This window comes from Gobius niger, assembly GCF_951799975.1.
Source record: "Gobius niger genome assembly, chromosome: 8".
In the NCBI taxonomy this organism is placed as follows: domain Eukaryota; kingdom Metazoa; phylum Chordata; class Actinopteri; order Gobiiformes; family Gobiidae; genus Gobius; species Gobius niger.
Window position 1 is genome coordinate 31,731,534 of NC_136859.1, and position 23,715 is coordinate 31,755,248.

At 42.3% G+C, this 23,715-nt stretch overlaps 1 protein-coding gene across 8 annotated transcripts in view; it reads right to left on the bottom strand.

Moving 5' to 3' along the window:
• Nucleotides 1-23,715, bottom strand: part of mef2d (myocyte enhancer factor 2d) — a 275,105-nt gene that overhangs the window by 98,015 nt on the left and 153,375 nt on the right. For all 8 annotated transcript variants that reach the window (XM_079561919.1, XM_079561925.1, XM_079561923.1 and 5 more), the window contains exon 4: nt 10,097-10,300. In XM_079561919.1, the coding sequence (XP_079418045.1) occupies nt 10,097-10,300 (204 nt within the window). The remainder of the gene's footprint in view (nt 1-10,096; nt 10,301-23,715) is intronic.

Consider the following 23,715-nt stretch of genomic DNA (forward strand, 5'->3'; position numbering starts at 1 on the left):
TATAAAATCGACATGTTACATTTCTGTGTAAATATACTTCGCATGAAAACACTTCACGTAACTTTATTTAAATAGGGAACACGTGGAAGAGCTTGGTAGCTTCTATCGTGAGCTTTTTCGGAGCTATGTGACATGTGGGAGAGGCTGCGTATGTGCTCCGTTTGCCTGGCAGAGCGCACGGACAAAGACCAGACGGGGATATATTAACACGTCTAAAGTGAGGTAAGAACATATTTTAGTATGTAAAAACGGTGGCCTATTCCTTTAAGCTGGGTGTATGTTGCATTTTAGATGTCCCATTTTGTCACGTTTTTAGATGAGGAGATGGTAATGGTTCAAAGAGAGAAATTTAGTTACGACCAAAGTTTGTCATAGTGAGTTTCATTTCCACGGAAAAGTGTGGCCTGGCCTCTGTTGCTAGTGACGAGTCGTGCGCTGATGTTGTATTCCATTGACGAGGCACTTGACAGAGATCATCGATGCAGCGAGAGGAGGCTCACTCAGAGCGTTCCGAACTATCAGACACTGCCTGATGTCGGTCGTAGCTCGTCTTTGGTCGTACCAAAGTTAAAGGGATATTTCAGGATTTTTAACATAGGGCCTCATTTCCTAGTTATCCAGAGAGTTGCTGGTACCTGGAGATATTTTTTTTGAGTTTTTGTGTTTGAAGAGTTTCGTGGCGCTAGGCTAATGCAAGGCTAGCGCATTTCTATGGTATCAGCTAGCCTGCATTAAAAACAGTCTTACCTGCTCCACAGAGCACCTGAGGCAAATCACTTATAACACCAGACTAACCATATAAATGTTTGTGTCGATAGAATAATTTTCGGAATATAACTCACCTTGCATCACATGAATGATCGCATTTTCAGGGACTATTTTCTTATACAACCACAAAGCTGAAGGTCTTTTAAATGCAAAATGGTTAAAATTATTCTATCGACACAGACATTTATATGGTTAGTCTGGCGTTATAAGTGATTTGCCTCAGGTGCTCTGTGGAGCGGGTCAGTGTGTTTTTAATGCAGGCTAGCTGATATCGTAGAAATGAGCTAGCCTTGCATTAGCCTAAGCGCCACAAAACTCTTCAAATATAAGAACTGCATGAATTACAAAAAAAATATCTCCAGGTACCAGCAACACTCTGGATAACTAGGAAATGAGGCCCTATGTCAAAAATACTGAAACATCCCTTTAATCTCTGTCCCTGTCTCACTGTATGACCTGTGACCCACGATTTTAGACTATGACTTAAGATTTTCCCCACGATTGGGGATTGTTCATCGCAGACGGGTCAAAATTGAACAATCTATACCCAGCTAAACAGGTTAAAATTTATTCCAAATCGCAATCTTAGCTTTGGTCAATCTCAACAATCATCATGAGACTTTAAAATCTCAGCACCTTGTTCAGTTTGGATGAGAAAAGGGAAGAGTTTCGTGTGTTAAATGTCTTGTTTTTGTTCATCTGTTTGAGATGAAGTTTATATGAAAGGTCTGTCTTTTGGCCATGTTTCAGCAATAGGGTTTGTGTTTTAATATGAAAAAAATAGAAGAAAGAAACTGGTTGATGTTTTTTTTGCCATAAAGTGTAATAACATGGTATCTATGGTAATTATGGTAATCCAAACCCTAACCCAGTGTTAGAATGAAAGTTACCAGGAAACAAGGTTAGGGTATGAAAAGAGAATTTGAAAATGCATCCGGCTACCAGTAGTTTAAATAGGCAAGTTTATACCGATGAAGAGATTTTATTCATATGTTCAAGCATTTTAAAAGGCATCAACAATTCATAATAACAGGGCCTTTATAGCATGTTTGCATTCCCTGGCCTTTCCAACGCACTAAGCGCGGTTTGGAAGCTCCCATGACCTTCCAATGCCCCCCCTGCCCTCTCACAACCCTAACTGCTCCACTGACAGTCTGAGTAGTATTGGATTTATGTGTTTTTGAAGAATCCCCAGCGACGCAGCCCGCGATTGATTCACTTGTCCGCTTGTTGATCACGTTGGAGAAGACGGAGGAGGATGGTACCTTACAGCTCCAGCAGTTAAGAGGTCAACACAACCCTTCGGGCGTTTGGAAGATGAAACAAGCAAACGCTACGGCCCCGGGGCTCTGCGCGAGTATATTTGTTTTTGATAAGGCGAATAAAGTGAACATATTTGGGGTCAAAGTTTACCGCAGTGAGTCGTTACTCAGGGGACGGAGGGGAATATTGGTTCATAGTGGAAATCAAAGAAACAGATGCTAGCGGAGCGGTGCATATGGGCTAGCAGGTGCAGCCAGTGGCGTTTTACATTCATTATAGGAAGAGTGATTAGTTTTCCTTGGGTTGCTTTGGTGACTATTCATAATGAGTGTATTTCTACTGCATTTATAATAAGCCGCTTTTCGGAGGTTGGACATTATTCAAAGTGTTCACAATCTTACTTACTTCTACTTTTAGTTTTTGTAAAGGCCCGATATATTATTATGTCACACGTTTTCATAGCAACTTTAAACAATGATCAAAAGTTTGAAGGAAATAGTTTCATTTAAAGGTGCACAATGCAACTATTTATGAAAATGGTGGTCAATGTTGAGATTTTAACTCGATTTCTCCCTATACATCTTAGTTTTAATATCAGCGTATAAAAAAGACCAAACTCACCCATTAAGATGCTTATTTTCATGATGCGTTGTCGCTAACGAGCCGGAGATATCCAGGAAGTAACTACAACGTCGCATCGGGCCGCTTTCCCGCGCTTATTCATTCACAAACATGGACACAGTCCGCACTGACCCGTAGAAAAAAAAAAGGCACCCCCTGAGCGCCTGAACAGATGGCGTGTTTGCACTGAAAGTTGTGAAGGAGGAGGAGCTCTTTCTAACCTACTCTGGACACATTATTTCTTAGTCTCGCCAACCAGACTCCGCTTCTTTACAGAAGAGGGTCTGGCAACACTCCATTGCGCGCTTTCAAAGGAAGTGACGCAGCGATGTGGAGCCTACCGACCAATCAGAGCAGCTCCCTGAACGGGCGTCACGTTGTTGCACCTTTGTTTTGTAGTTTTTCAACACAAGCAACCACTTCACGGAATGCTCCGGTATGCTTGTATTCTTAAGTTTTTCTGACATAAACGACAGAAGTCATTTACTGAACTCCGTGTGGCAGGAGCACCATTGTTAATGTCCGAATGATGCAACTTTTTGTCGCTGTTTCTGTCGTCACATCCGCTATGTTCTCATTGGCTGCTGCGCTTCGGTTGTCCCACATTAGTCCCGCCTCCAGCAGTAGCTTTTCTACGACAGGGTCGCCAGACTAGTCTCCTGTTTATTAATTAATAAACATCGGAGATTAGTCTGGATGCCAGGCTTATTATTTCTTACCTAACGATAACGTCACGAGAAAAGCGCGTTTGGCTACGAGGACACGACTTTATTTAACTAAATGAAGAAGAGGCCACTCGCCAGAAGTTGGAATTTCTTTCCGGGATTCGGCGACTATCAGCCAAAATAATGTTTTTCAGTGACTGTCTCCGATGGATGTGAACCTTCGACAGAATCAAAGAGGATAAACTTTTATAACCAACGCGAGTCCCATAATGTAAACACCCAATGGACCAGAGCGGTGAATCAATTAAAATGTGTGTTAGCCATTTATGAAGCGGTGTTGCAGATGTCAACTCCTCATAACTGCATCGTATTTCTTTTACTGCTAATAATGCATGGGTAGATTAGCTCGGACAGAGGGGGCGTAGTTAACTGAATCGAGCGTTGTGTCTTCCAGGTTTGCAAAATACCCCCAGAAAATACTTATATTTCTCACAAAAAATAGTGCTCCATAGTGGCAGAGGTACAATATATCATATAAATGCCATACTTTACTGTGGGATGGCTAAAATAGCATGATTCAGATCCATTTTTCAATTTCTAATTCCTAACATGATTTATTGAGCTTTAAGCCACAACCGCGTTCGAACTGATATTGCTAAATGAAATTATTTTTTCCCTATTCATCGGCAGCATCTCGCCTTAATTGTTCAACTTTGTCAAGTCAAGGCATTTTTTTGTGATTTATCCTTCATGCATGTCTTTTATTAGCAAGGCGCACAAGGCCAACCACAACAAGACAATTTAATCTATGAAATGTCATGAAAAGCTAGTAGCCTCGTATTGTTTTGCCTTTCGTGGTCAGAGTGTCTACCATTTTGTGGTTGACCGTTCTTCAACTTGCCATGCGAATCCGAGTGAATCACATTTCTAGCCTCGAACAGCCCATATGTGGAGTAATGTGTGGTGGAAGTGCTCTATAGGCTCCGCACAGGACGCGCTGATTCACATCCAAGCCGCTCGTGTTCAATTCATGAGAGGGCCATTATGGATAAAAGGGTCAGCAAAGCGTACAATGTGGAGCCTGACGTGCTCCACTGAAGCCTTTGCCCACAGCGAGGAGAGAGAGAGAGGCCGGGGAAGCACATTACTCCAACCAAAACATGACAAAATGAGGCGAATGATTAAACACTGTCAGGAACTTCAGCAGTAAGCACAGTTCTGGGATGAATGTAAACGAGTTTGGTCTAGATCTGTGGTTCTCAACCTTTTCAGCTCCACGGCACCCCTACATAATGTTTTGATATATCTGCACTATAACCCTAATGTCTTATGTGAGAATGTGTCTCACGGCTGTTTTAATTCATTGATAAGACGATGCAGGTTATGTTGGTGTGTGTTTACCTAAGGCAAGCACCAGATGCTAGCGGTGTTTATTTCCTCGGAAAAGTGCAGGGAAAGTCCTGTAAAAATGAGTCGGACCCGCTCATGCCCAGCCTCTTGCTTGTGACTGATTTGTTGACAGGACACTGACAGAGATCCTCTCTGTAGCGAGAGGATGGTTCCCTCTGTGACTAAAGTTCCAAAATATCAAGCACTGTCTGATGCTGGTCATAGCTTTGGTCGTACGAGGGTTCTATTTTAAATCTTTGTCAACGATTTTTCCCATGACTAGGGATTGTACGTCGCAGACAGCCAAAATCGTACAGTGCACACCCGCCATAGGGCTTAATCAAGTGCCAGATTCTATACTTTTTAGCTCCTTATTTTAGCCCAGGCTCCAGGCCGGAAAGGAAACCTACTAATAGATACAGACGGCATCTCGTCATAGAAGGGGGCGTGGCTTCGCCGAGGGGGAAAATAGAATCTTTAGAGAAACACAATTTTCCCTCTTTTTAGCCATTTTCTGGTGGAATATCAACTTAAAAAACGGCAGTTGTAGCAAGCGCTAGCTAACCGTTAGCATTAGCCCAATGCTAACATGTAGCATGAAGCTAGCATTCTCAGTTATTTATGTATTTATGGGCTGTTGAACCACTTTGCTCCTCCCCATGTCTTTGTATCTTTATTTAGTAGAAACTATATTCATATTTCAGCATTTGTTCCAGTAGTTTTTGAATAATTAGACAAAGTTTAGATTTTTTCAATTGTTTTCCCCCTTAACTGTTTTCAAAAATGACCATATATGGGCGATTCCAGAGATGCCGTCTGTATCTATGGTCTAAATTGCACTGTTTTAACTTTAATATATACTTCCAACATAAATAAAACATATCCCGCTTAAATATAATAATTATCAGTATGTTGCAGAATATGTAGAAAAGTGCAAAGCAAAGACCAAACTCCTCCGGTATCGATCTCATGCTCTCCCTCTCTCTCTGCCTTTCACAGCTCCAGCTCCTCCTCACTCAGGACAGACACAAACGTTATGGGAAGAGGCTAAATGCTTAAATACCACGTTTAGAAACGGCAGGCGTTGCCGCTGATCGATCGCTATCGCTTAATATCACGTGCGCTTCAGATTGAAGATTTTCACAGGGTGTTTTTCAGCCGTCCATGGGCTGATTATAGCCAGATATGTTCAAATCTCAACTGTTTCGATCATTTCATGGGAACTCGCTCTGCTTTGTCAAACGCGCTGCACAGAGCGAGAGAGAAGTGCCAGTTCTCCTCCACTGCTGATCGCTGCGTAACACCCAAACGCCCAAACGCCACCCCACCCCGGACTATAACAGCTTTAGGCCTACTACAAATACATTTCATGGCAAAAAAAAACAACTTAAACGTATCTTATTGGGTTACAGATGAATTTTAACAGTTCAGTTGAATGATTTTTGATCATTTATCCCTATTTGTCATATAAATCGCACATTTTCCCACAGCACCCCGGGTCTTGCACATCGTCGACAGCCCTTGGTCTAGATCAATGGTTCTCAACAGGTGGGGCTCTGGAGGTGGTCGGTTTTCGAGGAACTACATTTAATGAGTAGTGTAGTTGAGAAGTTAATAATTTTATTCCAGAACATTTGCAAGATATTACTTTCTACTGCTCTATATTTATATTAAGTAAAGTAAAAAGCATAAAGTTGGCGGCATATTTAGGTCAAAAATAAAAATGCACACTCCGGAACAGTAGGTGGCGCTATGCAGGTGCACTGTCAATACCACTGTCTCATAACATGGAGGGTTCGTCAAGGTCATGTTATTTTTAATACCACTTATTTAAACACATTTGCACTGTATGCTTTACCGTATAAATCTGTCTGTGTGACTTTTACTTGTATTGGGATAATAACTGACCTGTAGTGTTTGTACTTTTACTCAAGTAATAGTACTTTAACCTCTTAACTCCCGCCTAAACCAAGAGGATCTTTTTCCTCACGTCATCAGAATTTTTTTCCATCATTTTTATGTTGGGTGTTTGTAACTTTTATGTCATTTTTGTCATTTTTTCATCAATTTTTTATCACATTTTTGTCACATTTTTTGTAATTTGTTTGTATTTTTTTTGTCAAATTTTTATCACATTTTTGTCATTTTTTGTCATTTTTTCGTACATTTTTGTCATTTTTGTCACATTTTTGCAATTGTTTTCTCGAATTTTTATCACATTTTTGTCATATTTTTGTAATTTTTTTGTCACATTTTGGTCATTTTTGTCACATTTTTGCAATTGTTTTCTCGAATTTTTATCACATTTTTGTCATATTTTTGTAATTTTTTTGTCACATTTTGGTCATTTTTGTCACATTTTGGTCATTTTTTCGTACATTTTTTGTCAATTTCTTATGACATATTTGCAAATTTTTCGTCACTTTTTTGTCACATTTCCATCATTGTTTTCGTCTCAGTTTTGTTGCTATTTTCACAGCTTTTTTCCAGAAGCTTTTGGACTGGGGTAAAGCCAAACTGGAGAAAATGTGCTCGGTTCAGGTGGGAGTTAAGGGGTTAAACACCACTGTCTGATACTCAACATCACTACTGGATGAAAAGCTGTATTCGTCTGTTAATAATAATAAATAATAAATAATAAATAAAATATTCTCCTCACAGATCACGGTTGATTTAATCTCAACTCACCCTGATCTATTTGGCGCCTCTTGCACAAGTACCTTCAACTCAAAGGAATGTATTTGAACCCAAAATGGATCCGTGACCCAATTTTTGGTCCCGACCCGCCAGTTGAGTAACACTAGTCAAGACTCTAGTGCCCGGATTCATCGGCTCCCATTCACAGAGTGGTTCAGGGAGCGTGAGACAATGTTTTATCTGGTAACAAATGTACAGCGTATACAACTCAGAACAAAGTGCGCTCTTTCTAAAGGTAATAAAAGTAAGTACAATCTCCGCTCTGCAGTGAACTCGCGCGGCCTTGATGGACTGGCCCCAGACTTCATTTAGTGCGAATGCGTCTGGAGAGGAACAGATTAGATTAGTTTAAATGGGCTCCAATAATGATCCCACTGGGCTTATTTAACGGTGGCACGCACAGCGGGAAACGTCAACACAACATCTCACCCGACACCTCCAGGAACACGGGGGAAAACGCGGTAATGTCGGCATCTTTTCCTATTCCGGGCAATTTGAAGCGCAAATTATGTAAAGCTAAATTGCACGACGTGTTGTCCGTGATGTATAGAAGGTTGCTGTGAGTGCCGTGCTTAAAAGTAAAAAGATAAGGAGGTAAACAAATAAACACAAACTGCAATTGTATGTTAAAACAGTAACCACATTGAGAAGTGAAAAATCTACTTTCAATCAAATCCTCAAAAAGGTTAAGTGAATCAAATAAAACAACTAGAAGAAGACCTAGTGAAGCCACGCCCATAGAAATAAAAAGAAGAAGCGGACAGTTAGCTAGCTGGTTAGTCTGGGAAAAGTTTTAGCGTTAGCATTTAGCCCTCAAACATCCCAGATCATAAACTATTCAAATGTTTTCAGCTGGTGTTGACCCATCGACTGCATTGAGGTGATGTCAAAACCCAGCTAGATACAATGAATGAATGTACAAACCTTTTGAGAACTTACTTTAGATAAGAATTAGCGTGGGAAAGTGGACTCTGAGCTAAATGCTAAATCGTATCAGGAAAGTTTCTTCTCTCAATAGCCACTAAACATCATTTTTCTAATATGTTAATGATGGAGAAACCACAGAAATGATTTAAATGCCATGAAGCGGACATGTCATTACACACTAGTGATGCGCGGGTTGCGGGTTCCACCGCGGGCCCCGCGGTCTGCCCGCGGTTCGGGTCGGGTCGTGAAATTCTCCTTCGATCGCGGGGCGGATTGGGGCGGGTCAAAAAATGCCGGTCGCGGGCACTCTATGCCTCCGTACGCGCATTAATTGAATTCATTCACAACTTATTCCGTCGTCTTTACAGCAGGTTTTTGGCGTAAATATACGTCGGATTTTCATAAAACAAGCAGCGTTTTGCAGCTTGTGATCCAGAGAACGCTTTTGTTTTTCATGTTTCCTATTTTCCACCGTATGTGCGACTGTGTGTGACTTCGCGTTAGGCCGACCTCTGCTCTCTTCCTCTCTCCCTCTTGCCCAGCGCTCTTCGGAGGGAGAGAGAGAGGAGGGGCTGACACGCCGGTGCTGTTCATACGGATCATAGTTGTAACGCGTAATTTTTAATGGTTGCGGGTGCGGGGCGGGGCGGGGTGGGCTGTAAAAATAGAACAACGTTGCGGGGCGGGCCGGGTCGGGTTAGAACCTGCTCCAAATGCGGGACCCGCGGGTTGAAAAAAACCCTGACCCGCGCATCACTATTACACACCATACTTTAAAGCAGTACTAAGTAACTCTTCCCCCTAGAGGCCATAAGCGCAACTGCAGGTGTAGTAGCAAGTTACGATTTTTTAACTTATTAATTGTCTTGGAGAGTAAATACTACACTGACAGAAAAGGCGAAGGGAGAGAGGGATACTGTGCATCCAATTATACAATGGAAATATTTTTTTTCACTCAAACTTGGCTGTAAATACTGTTTAAAGTGACGTTAGCCCGCAGTTAGCTTTGCCCGTTAGCATGTTAGCTTCTTCTTCGTGATTACATTAGTGTGTATTGCTTTCTCCGCACCGGGGGCAGTCAAGTTGCAAACATGGTTTTCTGGCCAGAGACACCAGGGGGAGATGAAAGACCCTCCAATCATCCCATTAACACTTGTATTACCCACACAGGAACTACGGAAAGAATTTATTAAGGTAAACACGTTACTTGGTACTGCTTTAATATAGGGGACTGGCTTATCCCCATTAGTTTCAATGGGGATAAAAATTCAAACAGGTCTGGGAAGTTATTTGTGAACAGATGTATGCACAAATGTGTCAACTTTCTATGGAAGTTGAAGTTATTATTATAATGATTTTAATGCCATTTTAATGCCCAACTACTATATTTTAATTCCACAAAAAAAGAATATTTAATTGCTGATTGTTTGAAAACATTTCATGAAACAAAGGAAAGAGAATTGAACATGACATGAAACTTTAGAGCAAAAACAATGTGGTCCATTTCAGTTTCATGTTTATGACTATGGTCTTTTCAATGAACTTATATGGTCAAAAGTGTTGAGCAATATCATCATTTTCCAATAAATTTAGATTTAATGCTAGTTTGAATCAGATTTAATGCTTTTTAATGCCCCACGGAAACCCCTGTACACACAAATAGAATGACCTACAGTACTCCTTGTTTCCTTATAATGTGTGTTGCAGTTTTTGGGAGTGTGTGCGCCGCCCTCCCGTGCCACCCCCTCGTGCCGCCCCCGGTTTACCTCGATGATGTCGGCGTTGGTGCGGCTCTCGTGCGGCTCGTTGTACTCCGTGTACTTGAGCAGGACCTTGTCCATGTCCGTGCTGGCGTACTGGAACAGCTTGTTGGAGTGGTTGAAGATGATGAGGGCGATCTCGCAGTCGCACAGCACGCTCAGCTCGTAGGCCTTCTTCATCAGACCGAACTTCCTCTTCGTGAAGGTCACCTGAAGGCAGACACAGCGGGAGAGACGGTGACGGGTTTGACAGAATCTCTTTTCAAACTCGTGGTGAACCAAACTTATGGAACACTTGAATTGAACATCATACCGACCTAAAATGGAGTGTTTTCCCCAGTGAATTTTTGAAGGAATAGGGCCTGACCGATATGGATTTTTGGGGTCTGATACCGATACCGATATGAAGGGGTTTTGCATGGCCGATACCTGATACAGCGTATAGGCCGATATTTTAGGCCGACGCCAATTATTGGGGATTTTGATTTGCTGATGCCTGATATTTCAAGTATCAAGTTTAATGGTTTTGTATAGCCCAATATCACAACAGAAGTCGCCTCACAGGGCTGCACCAAACATTAAGGCAATAAAACAAGCAATAAATATGACAATTAAAAGTTCAGGTGAATCCAGGCAAATATGATGTCCAATAGGAGGTAGCGACGAGCGGCGTGGGCGTCCCCCGTCCTTAGACTCTCCAGCACAGCAAGGAAAAACTCAAAAACCCGGCAGGAGAAAATCATATCATCATATTTTTGGCCAATATTTTCTTTTTCAATTCTATAATCCTATGTATGATGCTTCTAAATGTGTCTGTGTTGAACTGTGACAGCAGGGGGTGCAGTATATCCATGTATAGTAGGTACTTAAAGACAGCTTGTTTGAAAGACAGAAGTCAGTAGATTCCAAAACAAAAAAGGGTAAGTCTGTGTCTCTTATGGTCCACACAACATAAAATGAATAAAATAGGAGGACAAACTTGAGACCGATTTTCTCCGCTTCTCTGAGGCCTAGGAAGTTGGGAGGGCTCATTTTTAAAGCTTTGACTGGGCTCTTTTCAGTGCAAAAAAGTGCAGGAAGTCTCTATTACTTTTGGTTCCGGAGAAATCAGCCTTTTTATCGTCTAATGTGGGCCAATAGCTGATTTTGAAAAAAATATATACATCCGCCCAGTCGTGCCCTATTCACGACATTGTAGAAAGTCATGGCATAATTTCAGCCGATCCAACACAACAGAAGAGACAAGGTTTTGGGAAAGAAATGCCCAAATGTTTTCCCAGATCATTATTTTGGACGTGATTACATTAAAAAACCTGCCACATTCATCACATGGCTGAAAGTCATTTGATCTGACCAACATCGAGCACATCCTTTTGAATATCGCCACCACCTTTGGACGCCTTTAAACAAAAACACTTCACCGGGCACGTTTTGGAAAAGCACAAAAATCTATCCCACAAACTCTCCTGACTCGCCTCCTTGATTTTCTGAAGCTGCTCTACTTTGCGTCGTCACCAGCGTTAGTTCCACTTACCGACTCAATCTGTTACCGGCTCCTTGAAGCGATTTTCCCTTTGGTCTCGTAGTTAACATTCTCGCGGCCTTGATCAGATCTCACTTTTTTTCGTCTTTTGCAGCAGCGGCAGCAGCGCCGGGAGAGCGCCTGGCCGGGGGTTTTTAGTCAAGAAAATGAAACATCAACAGTCAGGGGTGTTTTGAGGAATCCGACACTGACAGACTGTGGAAACATGCTCCACTTTCAACTCGCTCAGCCTCCATTTGGCCACGCGGCGCTCCCCCCTCTGAGGAGTCTCATCCACTCTGCCCGGCCATTCCGTTTTCAATGATATTTGTACACTTTTTTCAAACCCCCCCCCTAGACTTTTTCAATCAATACCTCAAGGCAACTCTTCACATGCAGAGAGGGTTTGTAGTGGAGGAAAGTTGAGCGACGAAATGATCCATAGTGAGTGTGGTTTGTCGTAGCGCTACTGTATTGGCTTGTTGCACAATGTGGCTAAGCTAGTTCCTCTGAGCTGAGGTTGTGTGCGCTAGTACTTCCTGTTCGTATTGATGTCCATTAAGATTAGCTTAGACCCGTTCGATTCATCGTATTTCCTACAGATCCTGTGGTGGACAGTGAGTTCCTGGTAGATGATCACTTACCGCAGGTTTAACGAGTTTGCTGTACAGTGTAAATATTTCCGTAGAGGAGACGTCTATGTTTATAAGGATCAGTGAGTTTGTCTTGAAGCTAAAGGCTAACATTCATTTCATGCATTTTACAATTTGAAATAGAGCCGTTTATTCAATTCTTTTATAGCATGTTAGCCTTTAGCTTCAAGACAAACTCACTGCCCACGACATAATCTTTAGAAAATATGATTATTATTCCAGGAAAAGAATACAGACAGGAAGTACTGGCGCTCGCAAGTTCAGGTCAGAGGAGCTAGCATAGCCATACCGTGCAACAAGCCAATTAGCTTGTTGCACAATGTGCCTACGCTAGTTCCTCTGAGCTGAAGTTGTGGGCGCTAGTACTTCCTGTCCATATTAATTTCCATTAAGGTTAGCTTAGACTCGTTCGAATGCTTTCCTACAGATTCTGTGGTGGACGGTGAGTTCCTGGTAGATGATCACTTACTTCAGGTTAAAGAGTTGCTGTACAGTGTAAATATTTCCGTAGAGGAGACGCCTATGTTTATAAGGATCAGTGAGTTTGTCTTGAAGCTAAAGGCTAACATTAATTTCATTTATATTTGTATGTTATTATAAAATTTGAAATAGTGCCTCAAATATAAACTAATCTGCATATAAACCATCGCTATATATTTTTATTCCATTTTTTATAGCATGTTCGCCTTTAGCTTCAAGACAAACTATCAATCCTTTATGATCACAGGCGTCTCCTCTGAACTCGTTACATCAAGATTTGAACACACAGTAAATGATCATCTACCAGGAAACTCACTGTCCACCACGTAATCTTTAGAAAATATGATTATTAGTCCAGCAGGTCTGAGCTAATCTCTATAGGAAAAGAATACAGACAGGAAGTACTGGCGCTCACAAGTTCAGGTCAGAGGAACTAGCATAGCCATACCGTGCAACAAGCCAATTACTGTATTACTGATTCGCTTTCATACTCTGCTGGGGCTATTTGTTGTGGAATGCAACCGATAGAGATTGGGATTATGTCGTCAAAATTGCTAAGATTTCTCTGATTCCTGGCGTGTTCTGTTATAATAAATCAATGCAGACGTAAAGGAACAGGCCACCGTTTTTCTTGCCTGAGCTTAGACGAGTTGATGCGTACCTGTTTGGTCGTTGTTAGCGTTTGGTCTCTCCCACGCTTTTCCACGGGAACACAGACCAGACAGGTACGTACAACTCGTCTAAGCTCAGGTAAGAACATATCTCAGAATGGAAAAGTGGTGGCCTGTTCCTTTAAAAATGTTATGTCCTGGAGTTATCGCTTACAATAAAGTGTTTGGAAGCTGCAGTGTGCGTCAGTAACGAGTCATTCCAAAACTCTTTTAATTACTATTTTAAATATATTTTCTTGGTTTGGCACGGTTTTGACTAGGGCTCAGTACCGTTGTACGAAACCAGTCTGGTATCAGAAGAAAAAGTGTAGGTACTACCAGTATCAAAAGAATAAAAGCATCAAAAGCAGGTACAGAAAAAAAAAAATCTATTCTTGGATCCAAGTTTTGACGCTTTTGGTCTAGTAGCAGCATTACAAGAAGTGACTTTGTTGTTTCAGTTCAAATAAATGATTTTGCCCCCCAATTTTTCCCCCCAACTTTTATTTATTTTTGTACATAATTTTTGTTTTTGCCCAATGTTTACACCATTTCTCTTAAAGGAATAGGCCACCGTTTTTACATACTGAGATATGCTCTTACCTCACTTTAGACGTGTTAATATATCCCCGTCTGGTCTTTGTCCGTGCGCTCTGCCACGCAAACGGAGCACATACGCAGCCTCTCCCACATGTCACATAGCTCCAAAAAAGCTCACGATAGAAGCTACCAAGCTCTTCCACGTGTTCCCTATTTAAATAAAGTTACGTGAAGTGTTTTTATGCGAAGTATATTTACACAGAAATGTAACGTGTCGATTTTATAAGCAAATAAAAAGGGGGACTATATTGTGAGGCGTAATGATACAGGAGTAAAACGTCCGCGCAGTAACTCCTAAAGGTTATTGACGGAAGTGAGCGGGGGAAGTCTTTAGGAGTTACTGCGCGGACGTTTTGCTCCTCGTATCATTACGCCTCACAATATAGTCCCCCTTTTTATTTGCTTATAAAATCGACATGCTACATTTCTGTGTAAATATACTTCGCATGAAAACACTTCACGTAACTTTATTTAAATAGGAAACACGTGGAAGAGCTTGGTAGCTTCTATCGTGAGCTTTTTTGGAGCTATATGACATGTGGGAGAGGCAGCGTATGTGCTCCGTTTGCGTGACAGAGCGCACGGACAAAGACCAGACGGGGATATATTAACACGTCTAAAGTAAGCTAAGAACATATCTCAGTATGTAAAAACGGTGGCCTATTCCTTTAATTGTTCACACTTTACTTTACCTTCCATCTTGTTGCTTGCGCAGCTACGTGAGCTGTTGTCGGACCTCGCCACAATGAAGCTGTTCTTAAACCGGATTACGGATGAACTTTTATTTTGTAGGTCCCATAGGAAGTGTTTAAAGGAACAGGCCACCGTTTTTCCATACTGAGATATGTTCTTACCTGAGCTTAGACGAGTTGATGCGTACCTGTCTGGTCTTTGTGCCCGTGGAAGAGCTTGGTAGCTTCCAACATCACCCCCGTTTGGAGCTATAGGAATACATTGGGAGAGGCCAAATGCTAGCAACATCTTTGGTCGTTTTGCGTGACTGAGGGCACGCACAAAGACCAGACAGGTACGCATCAACTCGTCTAAGCTCAGGTAAGAACATATCTCAGTATGGAAAAACGTTGGCCTGTTCCTTTAAAGCAGTACTAAGTAACTCTTCCCCCTAGAGGCCATAAGCGCAACTGCAGGTGTAGTAGCAAGTTACGATTTTTTAATTTATTAATTGTCTTGGAGAGTAAATACTACGCCGTCAGGAAAGGCGAAGGGGGAGAGGGATATTGTACATTCAATTATACAATAGAAATATTTTTTTTCACTCAAACTTGGCTGTAAATACAGTTTAAAGTGACGCTAGCCCACAGTTAGCTTTGCCCGTTAGCATGTTAGCTTCTTCTTCGTGATTCCATTAGTGTGTATTGCTTTCTCCGCACCGGGGGCAGTCAAGTTGCAAACATGGTTTTCTGGTCAGAGACACTAGGGGGAGATGAAAGACCCTCCAATCATCCCATAAACACTTGTATTACCCCCAGAGGGCCTACGGGGAGGGTTTACTAAGGTAAATAAGTGCTGCTTTAAGTTGCTCTTAGAGGAATCTTTGTATTTCACCAGTGGATGTTTCAGTTTTGTGTCGCCAATGTTTGGACAACTTTTTGGTAGTTTTAAAACAAAGACGTGCCCGTGCATTTGCAGTCCATGAAGGTGGCTGCAGCGGACAGCCTGGAAAGCACACGGGACATCTGCTCGTAGCCTGACTCTCCTACGACATTTTCCATGCGCCGCTGTCAACCACTGCCCGCACATCTGGGACTCAAGTCTATCATTGGTATAATAATTACACCTTGTCGTGGCACACAAAGGGGTTAAGTCCGAGTGGTCACAGCTTGTAAGAGTGTGGTGGTCGTAACTGGAAGAGTGAAGGCCGGGCGTACGACCAGCTGCTGCACTCAGGGCCCCAGATGTTTCCACACACTCAAGACTCTTTCAGCTCGTTCCTCCTCGAATTTGCCCACACACTCCTTCCCTCCGTCACATCCACCCTTGCTGGCGTTTTCACACTTGCTCTCCTCTTCCCCCCCCCCTTCCTCCTCGCACGCTCTCTCCATCTCCGCCGCGCTCTGTCACACACGGTCCCCGCCTCCCCCTCACTTGTGAACAACCCAGCGCAGCCTGTATCCGCGATTTTCCAACTGGCATCCTCCGAGATTTGGATTTACTTGGATTAGAGCGCACAATGCAAACGCACAAACAGAGCGGAGAAAGAGCGAGATCAGGAGGAGAATGGAGCGACGGTGAGGTATTGTGAAATGTCAACACACAGCCTTTGTCGGCTGGAAATTGTCATTATAGAGCTCCCATTGTGGGTAAATATAAAGGAGGTTGAAGGCTATGGATGGTGTCCTGGAGTGACTTTTACTCCATAAAATGTGGCGGGATCATAACGTGTCAGGGCACATCTCGTATCAAAAAGGTCCTGGGTTCAAATCATGGACCAGATGTGGCTTTTCTGTATGAAATATGTATGTGTAGGCTTGCCAGGAAATCAATATTGAAGTAGAGATTTTCAAATGACTGGACTGGGTTGCTAGAGTTGAGGACCTTCTGACTTTAGAAGTTTCTTCTTTCTTTAGCAAAATCGAAGACTATTTTATTTAGTGGAAGTGTTTTAGTGTAAACAAGAAATAGTTGTGATTAGGAACGAACTAATCCGACATTTGACAACAAGAGCAGTAGTAGAAGAAGCTTCTGAAGAGAGAAGCAATAACGTCCTCAACTCTAGGGCTGAAACAGCTAATCTAATATTGAACTATTTTAGTAATCGATTAATCGTTTTCCAGTAAACACAGACTCAAATAGAGTATTTTTTAATGAAAACCTACTTTGTTTTCATAGTTAGGGTCTGTAGTGTTTTGTACATTGAAAATTTCATAAATATCCATCTGCGTCTCATCCAATCAGAAGCAGAATCAGCACAAAGAGCCTCCAACAAACATTCACTTTAAGTTTACTCCATCAATATGTCCTCAAGCGATGTCACTATAGCGTTATGTGATAGAAAAAATACCAAAGATAACATTTTCATACACCATTCACAGCCAAGCGATTAATCGTGAAAATAATCGGTAGATTAAAGCAGTACAAAGTAACGTGTTTACCTTAATAAATCCTCCCCGTAGTCCCTGTGGGGATAATACAAGTGTTTATGGGATGATTGGAGGGTCTTTCATCTCCCCCTGGTGTCTCTGACCAGAAAACCATGTTTGCAACTTGACTGCCACCGGTCCGGAGAAAGCAATACACACTAATGGAATCACGAAGAAGAAGCTAACAGGCTAACGGGCAAAGCTAACTGCGGGCTAACGTCACTTCAAACAGTATTTACAGCAAAGTTTGAGTGAGGAATATATTTCCATTGTATAATTGGATGCACAGTAACCCTCTCCCCCTTCGCCTTTCCTGTCAGCGTAGTATTTACTCTCCAAGACAATTAAAAAGTTAAAAAATCGTAACTTGCTGCGACACCTGCAGTTGCGCTTATGGCCTCTAGGGGGAAGAGTTACTTAGTACTGCTTTAATCGTTAGTTGTAGCCCTACTCAACTCTTTTCACCCAGTTCAGTTGGCGATATTGGAAAAGTCACATATTAAGAGTTCAGTTGCATAAACAGAAAACTGCGGTTGATCAACCTTAATATTGGTGAACGAGAGGTTTATTTTTGCACATATGTTGTTATGCTCCAAAGAAATGTCATTGTTGTTCTTAAAATGACAATGACAGTAAAGCGTTGATTTATTGATTTTATTTTACACCATATTTAACCATTAAAAACAATGCAACATAAAGATCTTTTTTTTCTCTTTCTTTGAACTTGTTTTTGGCAATAGAACTCTTAACGGGCTCATCATGTAAATTCCCATTTCGTTACAGTGTTAAAGCCTCTTCACATGCACACCTGGAGTGGTTTCATTTGCTCATGTTCCAGTGATCCTCGAGTCACTCCACACTCAGTCGTCTGCATCGGTGCTCTTATGGGTGCTCTGGTTACGCACAGAGCAGGTTGTGCCATAGTAGGAGCGCACACAGAGCTATAACCCTGCATCTGCTGTGTGCGGTTTCTACTGCAGTTACTATAATGACAAATGAAGCACATATCTCTACAAAACTTCATCTACCAGTCTGCAAACCAATTACAACAAAAAGGACAATTAAGAAAAGTCCTGCCAAGTCCATGGAGTTATATATGTTTGTGCATGAAGTGTAGTAACAGGTGTTGTATTTATCTTTTGCTCTCACATAAACATTAAAAACACACATTCTTATGGTCACTAAAATCTCCATAGAAAATCAAACAATAGAGCACTTTTTGACTATCATCAACCTACAAACGACCAAATGTTGCTTTTGTGTTGTTCCATAGCAGCAGTCCTGAAAATATTCTAAACGAGTTCTTGGAGGCTTTCATAACAAGCCAGGGCCAAAGCAGGACGGCCGACTGTAACGCGCCCCAAATGATGCCGTAATACAATTAATCAAATAGAACTGAGGAGGCGTGAGCGCGGAAAGACCGGCTTCACCTTGAGAGCTGGAGTTCGCAGAGCCGTGTGTTTTAAAACAAGTCCTATTGTGGACACATGAGCGATGTCTGTCCTTCTCCAGTCAGCGGGAGAGGAGAGCAGGCAGGCCTTGGGGTGACCTCCACAAGGGGCACACGACCAGGGCCAACGCACAAAACAATCACGCCATTATGAATGAGAAAATGGATTTTAATTTAAGACTCACACAAAAAATGATGAGGGGAAAACACTTTTGAAGGGAAATTTGTCCTTTGACCTGTCTTTTAGTTGGAAACTCGGGAACTGGGTCCATATTTTGAGCTGGGTTCACACTCTGGAGATGGATGATAGAGCCTGACAAATGAACAATCAGGCACTAAACCTAGATCTCAAGATTAAAGAAGCTTAATTTACTTGAAAAAATATACTTTTTTCTTAATTTAAGTGTAAAAAAACTTGCCCCACTGACATACTCCTTGAAATGATTCATTTAAAGCCACATCGCGTAACATTTCACCCATTTCACATAGAATGAAATACAAGCATTTGTTCCGTTACAGATATTTTTATTGTTTTTTTAAATTATTTTTATTATCATATCATGAGGTAGGTCCTCATCCAAATCCATTCTTTGATTACCCACTGCAACAATACCATTTTCTGTGCTTAGCTGGTCATTAGGAGCATGGTTTGTCTCAGTTACACAGTGTGACTTTAAAACGGGGGCAAATGTACTCATTTCTAAATAACTTTTTGCAGGGTGATCAGAACTGATGAGTTTGTGTTTCAGGTCATGAGTACCAGACTATTCTGAATCATTTGGGTTGATGGTTTAGGCACACCAATACAACTCCACCGCGGCAAAAGTATATTATAGTCATTTTTTTTGTCTCTCCCAGAGGAGAGACAAAAAACACGAGGACCAGAGGTGAGATCAGGCCTGACACGACCCGAACCCAGCCATAACTATTATTTCTAAGGAAGCCTATTAAGGCAAAGTGAGAGCTCGCTCAGGCCACACCACCTCTGCTCTGCCCGATGCTGTCAGATCTCAGAAGCTAAGCAGGGACGGGCCTGGTCGGTTCTTGGATGGGAGACGGGTTGCGCGCTGTACCTGCAGTTTCTCTTCTCCTCTTCCTCCTCGTTGTTCATAAACATCACGCTGCATTTAAAATACTTTTTTACAAACCAACAGGAATCAAACTGCCTATTTAGCCACTGAGAGTCAGACATTGTCCTGAGAGAAAGAGCAAAGAACGATCGCACCGCAGGAAAAAGTCTGAAAGAGACAACTCCTCTCTTTTATAATCACATTTTGGATCCAATCAACTAAGCCTATATTGAAACCCGAGCCTGACCCAAACCCGACTGTCACGCGGGACGTCTCGAGTCGGTCTCACACATGAAATCTTAACTCGAACGAGAACCATGTTTTCTGCAGCGGGAACGCAAAGAGATTAGCCAGGTAGAGCTAACCAAGCGCTAATGGAAAGGCCTAAATGCTCCCCTGTGAGCAAAGCGACATTGAAAGCATTCTTCTAAATAACTTTTTGGATTGGATAGGATGGCAGGGTGAAGAGCAGGAAGAGACATTCAGCAAATTGTCAGTGCCAGGACTCGAACCCACGCACCAGCTCCGTCACTGAAATAAATCCTCCAGTGAGGTGATTTAACTTAACTTTGTTTCCTCTCAAAGACGGCTAAATTGCAAAGTTATCATATTGGTCGCGCGGATGAGTCAATTGCAGGCCTTATTGAGCTATTCCGTTTGGCTTGCTATTTACTGAATATTCGCCGTATGAATAGTCCAACCCTTCTCCATAAAGCGGAATTTATCGGCCATATTTTCCTCCGTGCGCGGCAACCACGGCGTGTCTAAGATCCATTACAAACGAGATCTCGGAAAGCGGTAAGTACCTCTTCCCTCTCTCCGCGCGGGTAATAGTATCTTTTCTATAGGGCTCTGTATTAGCGGGGCTGCGGGCGGCTCTGACTGCTCTCAATGTAATCAGAAAGAATGAATCCAATGAAGAAGGATGGAAAGGGAGGAAGGAAGGAAGGGGAGAAGGGAGGAAGCCGCATCGAGGAGCTAGGAGACGAGATAAGATTGTGAGGATAAAGCCCTTCGAAGCAGCTCTTCCCTTCTGCCTCCTCCGTTCCCACGCTCCATCCATCCTCCTCCTGTTTTGAGTCTTATTCTCTCGTCCAACCTGCAACGCCGCGCGCCAGTTTGCCTCGCTCGCTCTTAGCATCCCGCCGCCGCGAAGCAAACGATATCGGGGTCGTATCCAGGGGCAACCGACACCCACCTATCACTGTTGTTGCTCCCCCTCGACCCCCAACTTGGTTTTCACCTCCCGCCGCCGCGCTACGCCTGGATTGTTGACAGATGCATCAGGATGGGAGGAAAAAAAAACATCGACTGCGGCCCGGTGGCACAGCGGTTAGAGCTCTCGCCCCGCAGCAAGAAGGTCCCGGTTTGAGGTTCCAGGGGGTCAGGTGGGGCCGATGTGCGCAGAGTTTGCTTGTTCTCCTCGTGCCTGCGTTGGTTGGATGTTGGTGCTTCGGTTTCCGCACCCACTAAAAACATACACATTAGGTTCCCCTGAGGAAAGACGTCCATGGCTATGATCTAGCGAAGCCTAATAAATGAATGAGGATGGATTCATTCATTACAGGAAATGATCGTCGCTAAAAATCGTTGAAAAATCAAATCCTTGCTCTCACCAAACACAGCTCACGGTTCCACCACTAACATAAATTAAAGCGGTTAAAAACGTTAATGCCGTGATTTTTTTTTCTTATCCATTTCCTCTGCTCTTGGCAAATTCTATTATTTATCTGTTTTTGCGTCAGAGGATCCACTGCATGGTGATTCAGCAGTGACTAAGAATAATCCTTCCCCATACCATGTGGCGGTCAATTATATAGCGTTTTTTTTTTTTGCCATGCTGTTTTCAATAGAAGATTGGCTATTTGTAGCTTATTACTTGATAAAGATCACTGTTTCGAATCCAAATCCAAGGCTGCGTTTTCAGAAAGAGACGGATTTCTCTTCTCTGTCTGTAAAATAGTAAAAACATTGAAAAATCCAGCCGCGCTGAATGTCTGCGGATTTTGGCCAGTTTTTCAGATATTATTGGGCGGGTTTGGCTGCTGAGACCTGGCAACCCTGCTCACTTGGGCAACGAGCCCGAACGCTCTGCGCAGGCAGCTGGGGCTAACGTGGGGCTAGCTCATAGGCAGCTCAGCTGTGGCGTGTTGTGCGTCTGTGACCCGAACAATTTCATGTGCAACTGACGACAACATCAACAAAGAGGTTTTAGTCAGTTTGTCTAGATAGCATCCTCCCTGCATGATGCTATGTTACCGCTAGCTCTTGTGGCTCATGCTAATCTTACTGAGGTCCTGATCGCCAATTAACTCATTGACTGCCAGACATTTTCAAATCAGAGAGCTTTTCAGGATTTTGACTGTTTTTTCAAGACCCACAGAAAATTTAGGTCTAGGTCTATGTCAACACGAAACCCACCAAAAGAAAGATAAGACTCTCTTCTTTCATCTAAAAAAAAAGCTTGTTTGTTCCTCTTTCCATCCTTTAGTAATCGTCCGTAGAAAATAGGTGAAATCACCCAAAATGCTGTTTTCTGACCATTAGGCAGCACAACTAAGATTTTAACACCAGACATGCTCAAGTCTTTGCTGCAGCTGTTCCCATTGAAAAACCTCATTGACGTCGATCTCATATAGACGTCATTGGCAGTGAACGTTCGGATTTCAATTGACGTCTATAGACATCATTGGCAGTCAATGAGTTAAATGTTTTGCATCAATTTCAGAATGCCAGTCACTTCTCTGCTAAAGTCCCCCAACGCGACTGTGATCATAGCAAATAAAAAAGATGACTCCGACTACGTTTTAGCTTTGTAAGGCGTCATTAGGTTTCACCAAACATGCTCAAAAGTCAAGGAGCTAAATGGAATTGTTAAATTGCAATTTCACCTAACTTTCAAAAGAAAACCCCGGCAAAGTAGTTACACCAAATTTCATCAGCGCGCGGCGGAGGTTATGGTGCAGTCAAACCTTATCAGAGACGCCGCGGTACCTTCTCACATAAAGCTCTCCAGTGGAAATGAATCATGATTTGAGTCCAATTTCCCTGACAATCCCTGGCTCGTCTCGGCTTTTTGTCTGTGTGAAGAAGAAGAAAAAAAAAAAAAATGTGTTCTTTGTCACATTTCCAGCCGGGGCCCACACTCTGAGCGCTGTTTGTTCGCTGGAGCTTATGGCAGCCTCTGAATCAACACGTGGGAGGGGAACGGGCGCCATGTTCTCCCGATTCAACGCTCACCACTCTCAAAGTGAGGGGGGGAAATGATGTTATAAGCACTACGGTTAATCTAGGTATGATTCAATTTGCTCTTAGTGGACCTACATTTTTGCTAAACTGGCTTTTTGGGGGGGGGGGGGGGGGGATTTTAATCATGTTCTAATGTTTTTTCTTTGATGAAAAAGAGAGTAATCATATCATCAGACTCCTCTAAAGTTCCGAATGCTGCGTTCTGGTCTGTTTGACAAATCAGAGTGGAATCAAAATCGCAAATTGAAGGGTTGGAACGCGACTATTTAGGGAACAAAATGTCCTTTGTCTACAAAAAAAATGAGTCAAATTTCCACTAGGGATGAACGATATGGACAAAACTTCATATCTCGATATTCATGCCAGATATCTCAATATCGATGCGATATAACTATGGGTTAGGTGAAAATCATAATACAAAAGAGTGCAGTTTTATTGATGAAAATCGATATCGCTTATATCTTGCTTTTTCGATTTGAATATTTTGAATGTTCATATCTCGATATAAATACGACAATATATTTTTCTTTTGCGATATTGATATCTTGAATGTTAGTTTGTGTCTTCTTAATTTTTTTTTGCTACTTTATCACTATTTTGTGGTCTTTTTTGTTGCGTTTTTGTAACTTTGTTGTCACTTTTTTGATGTATTTTTGTTGCTCTATCATCCTCCTTTTTCAGTAAGCTTATAGATTTGGGTAACGCCTGGATACTTGGCTAATGACTAGAGTTAAGAGGCTAAAAAACAGACAATGCTAACCAGGAACCTCATGTTAGCTTCATGCTACACATGCTAACGTTAGCAGTAAGTGCCGACTTTTTTCACCCCGCTTCTACTGAACAATTTGCG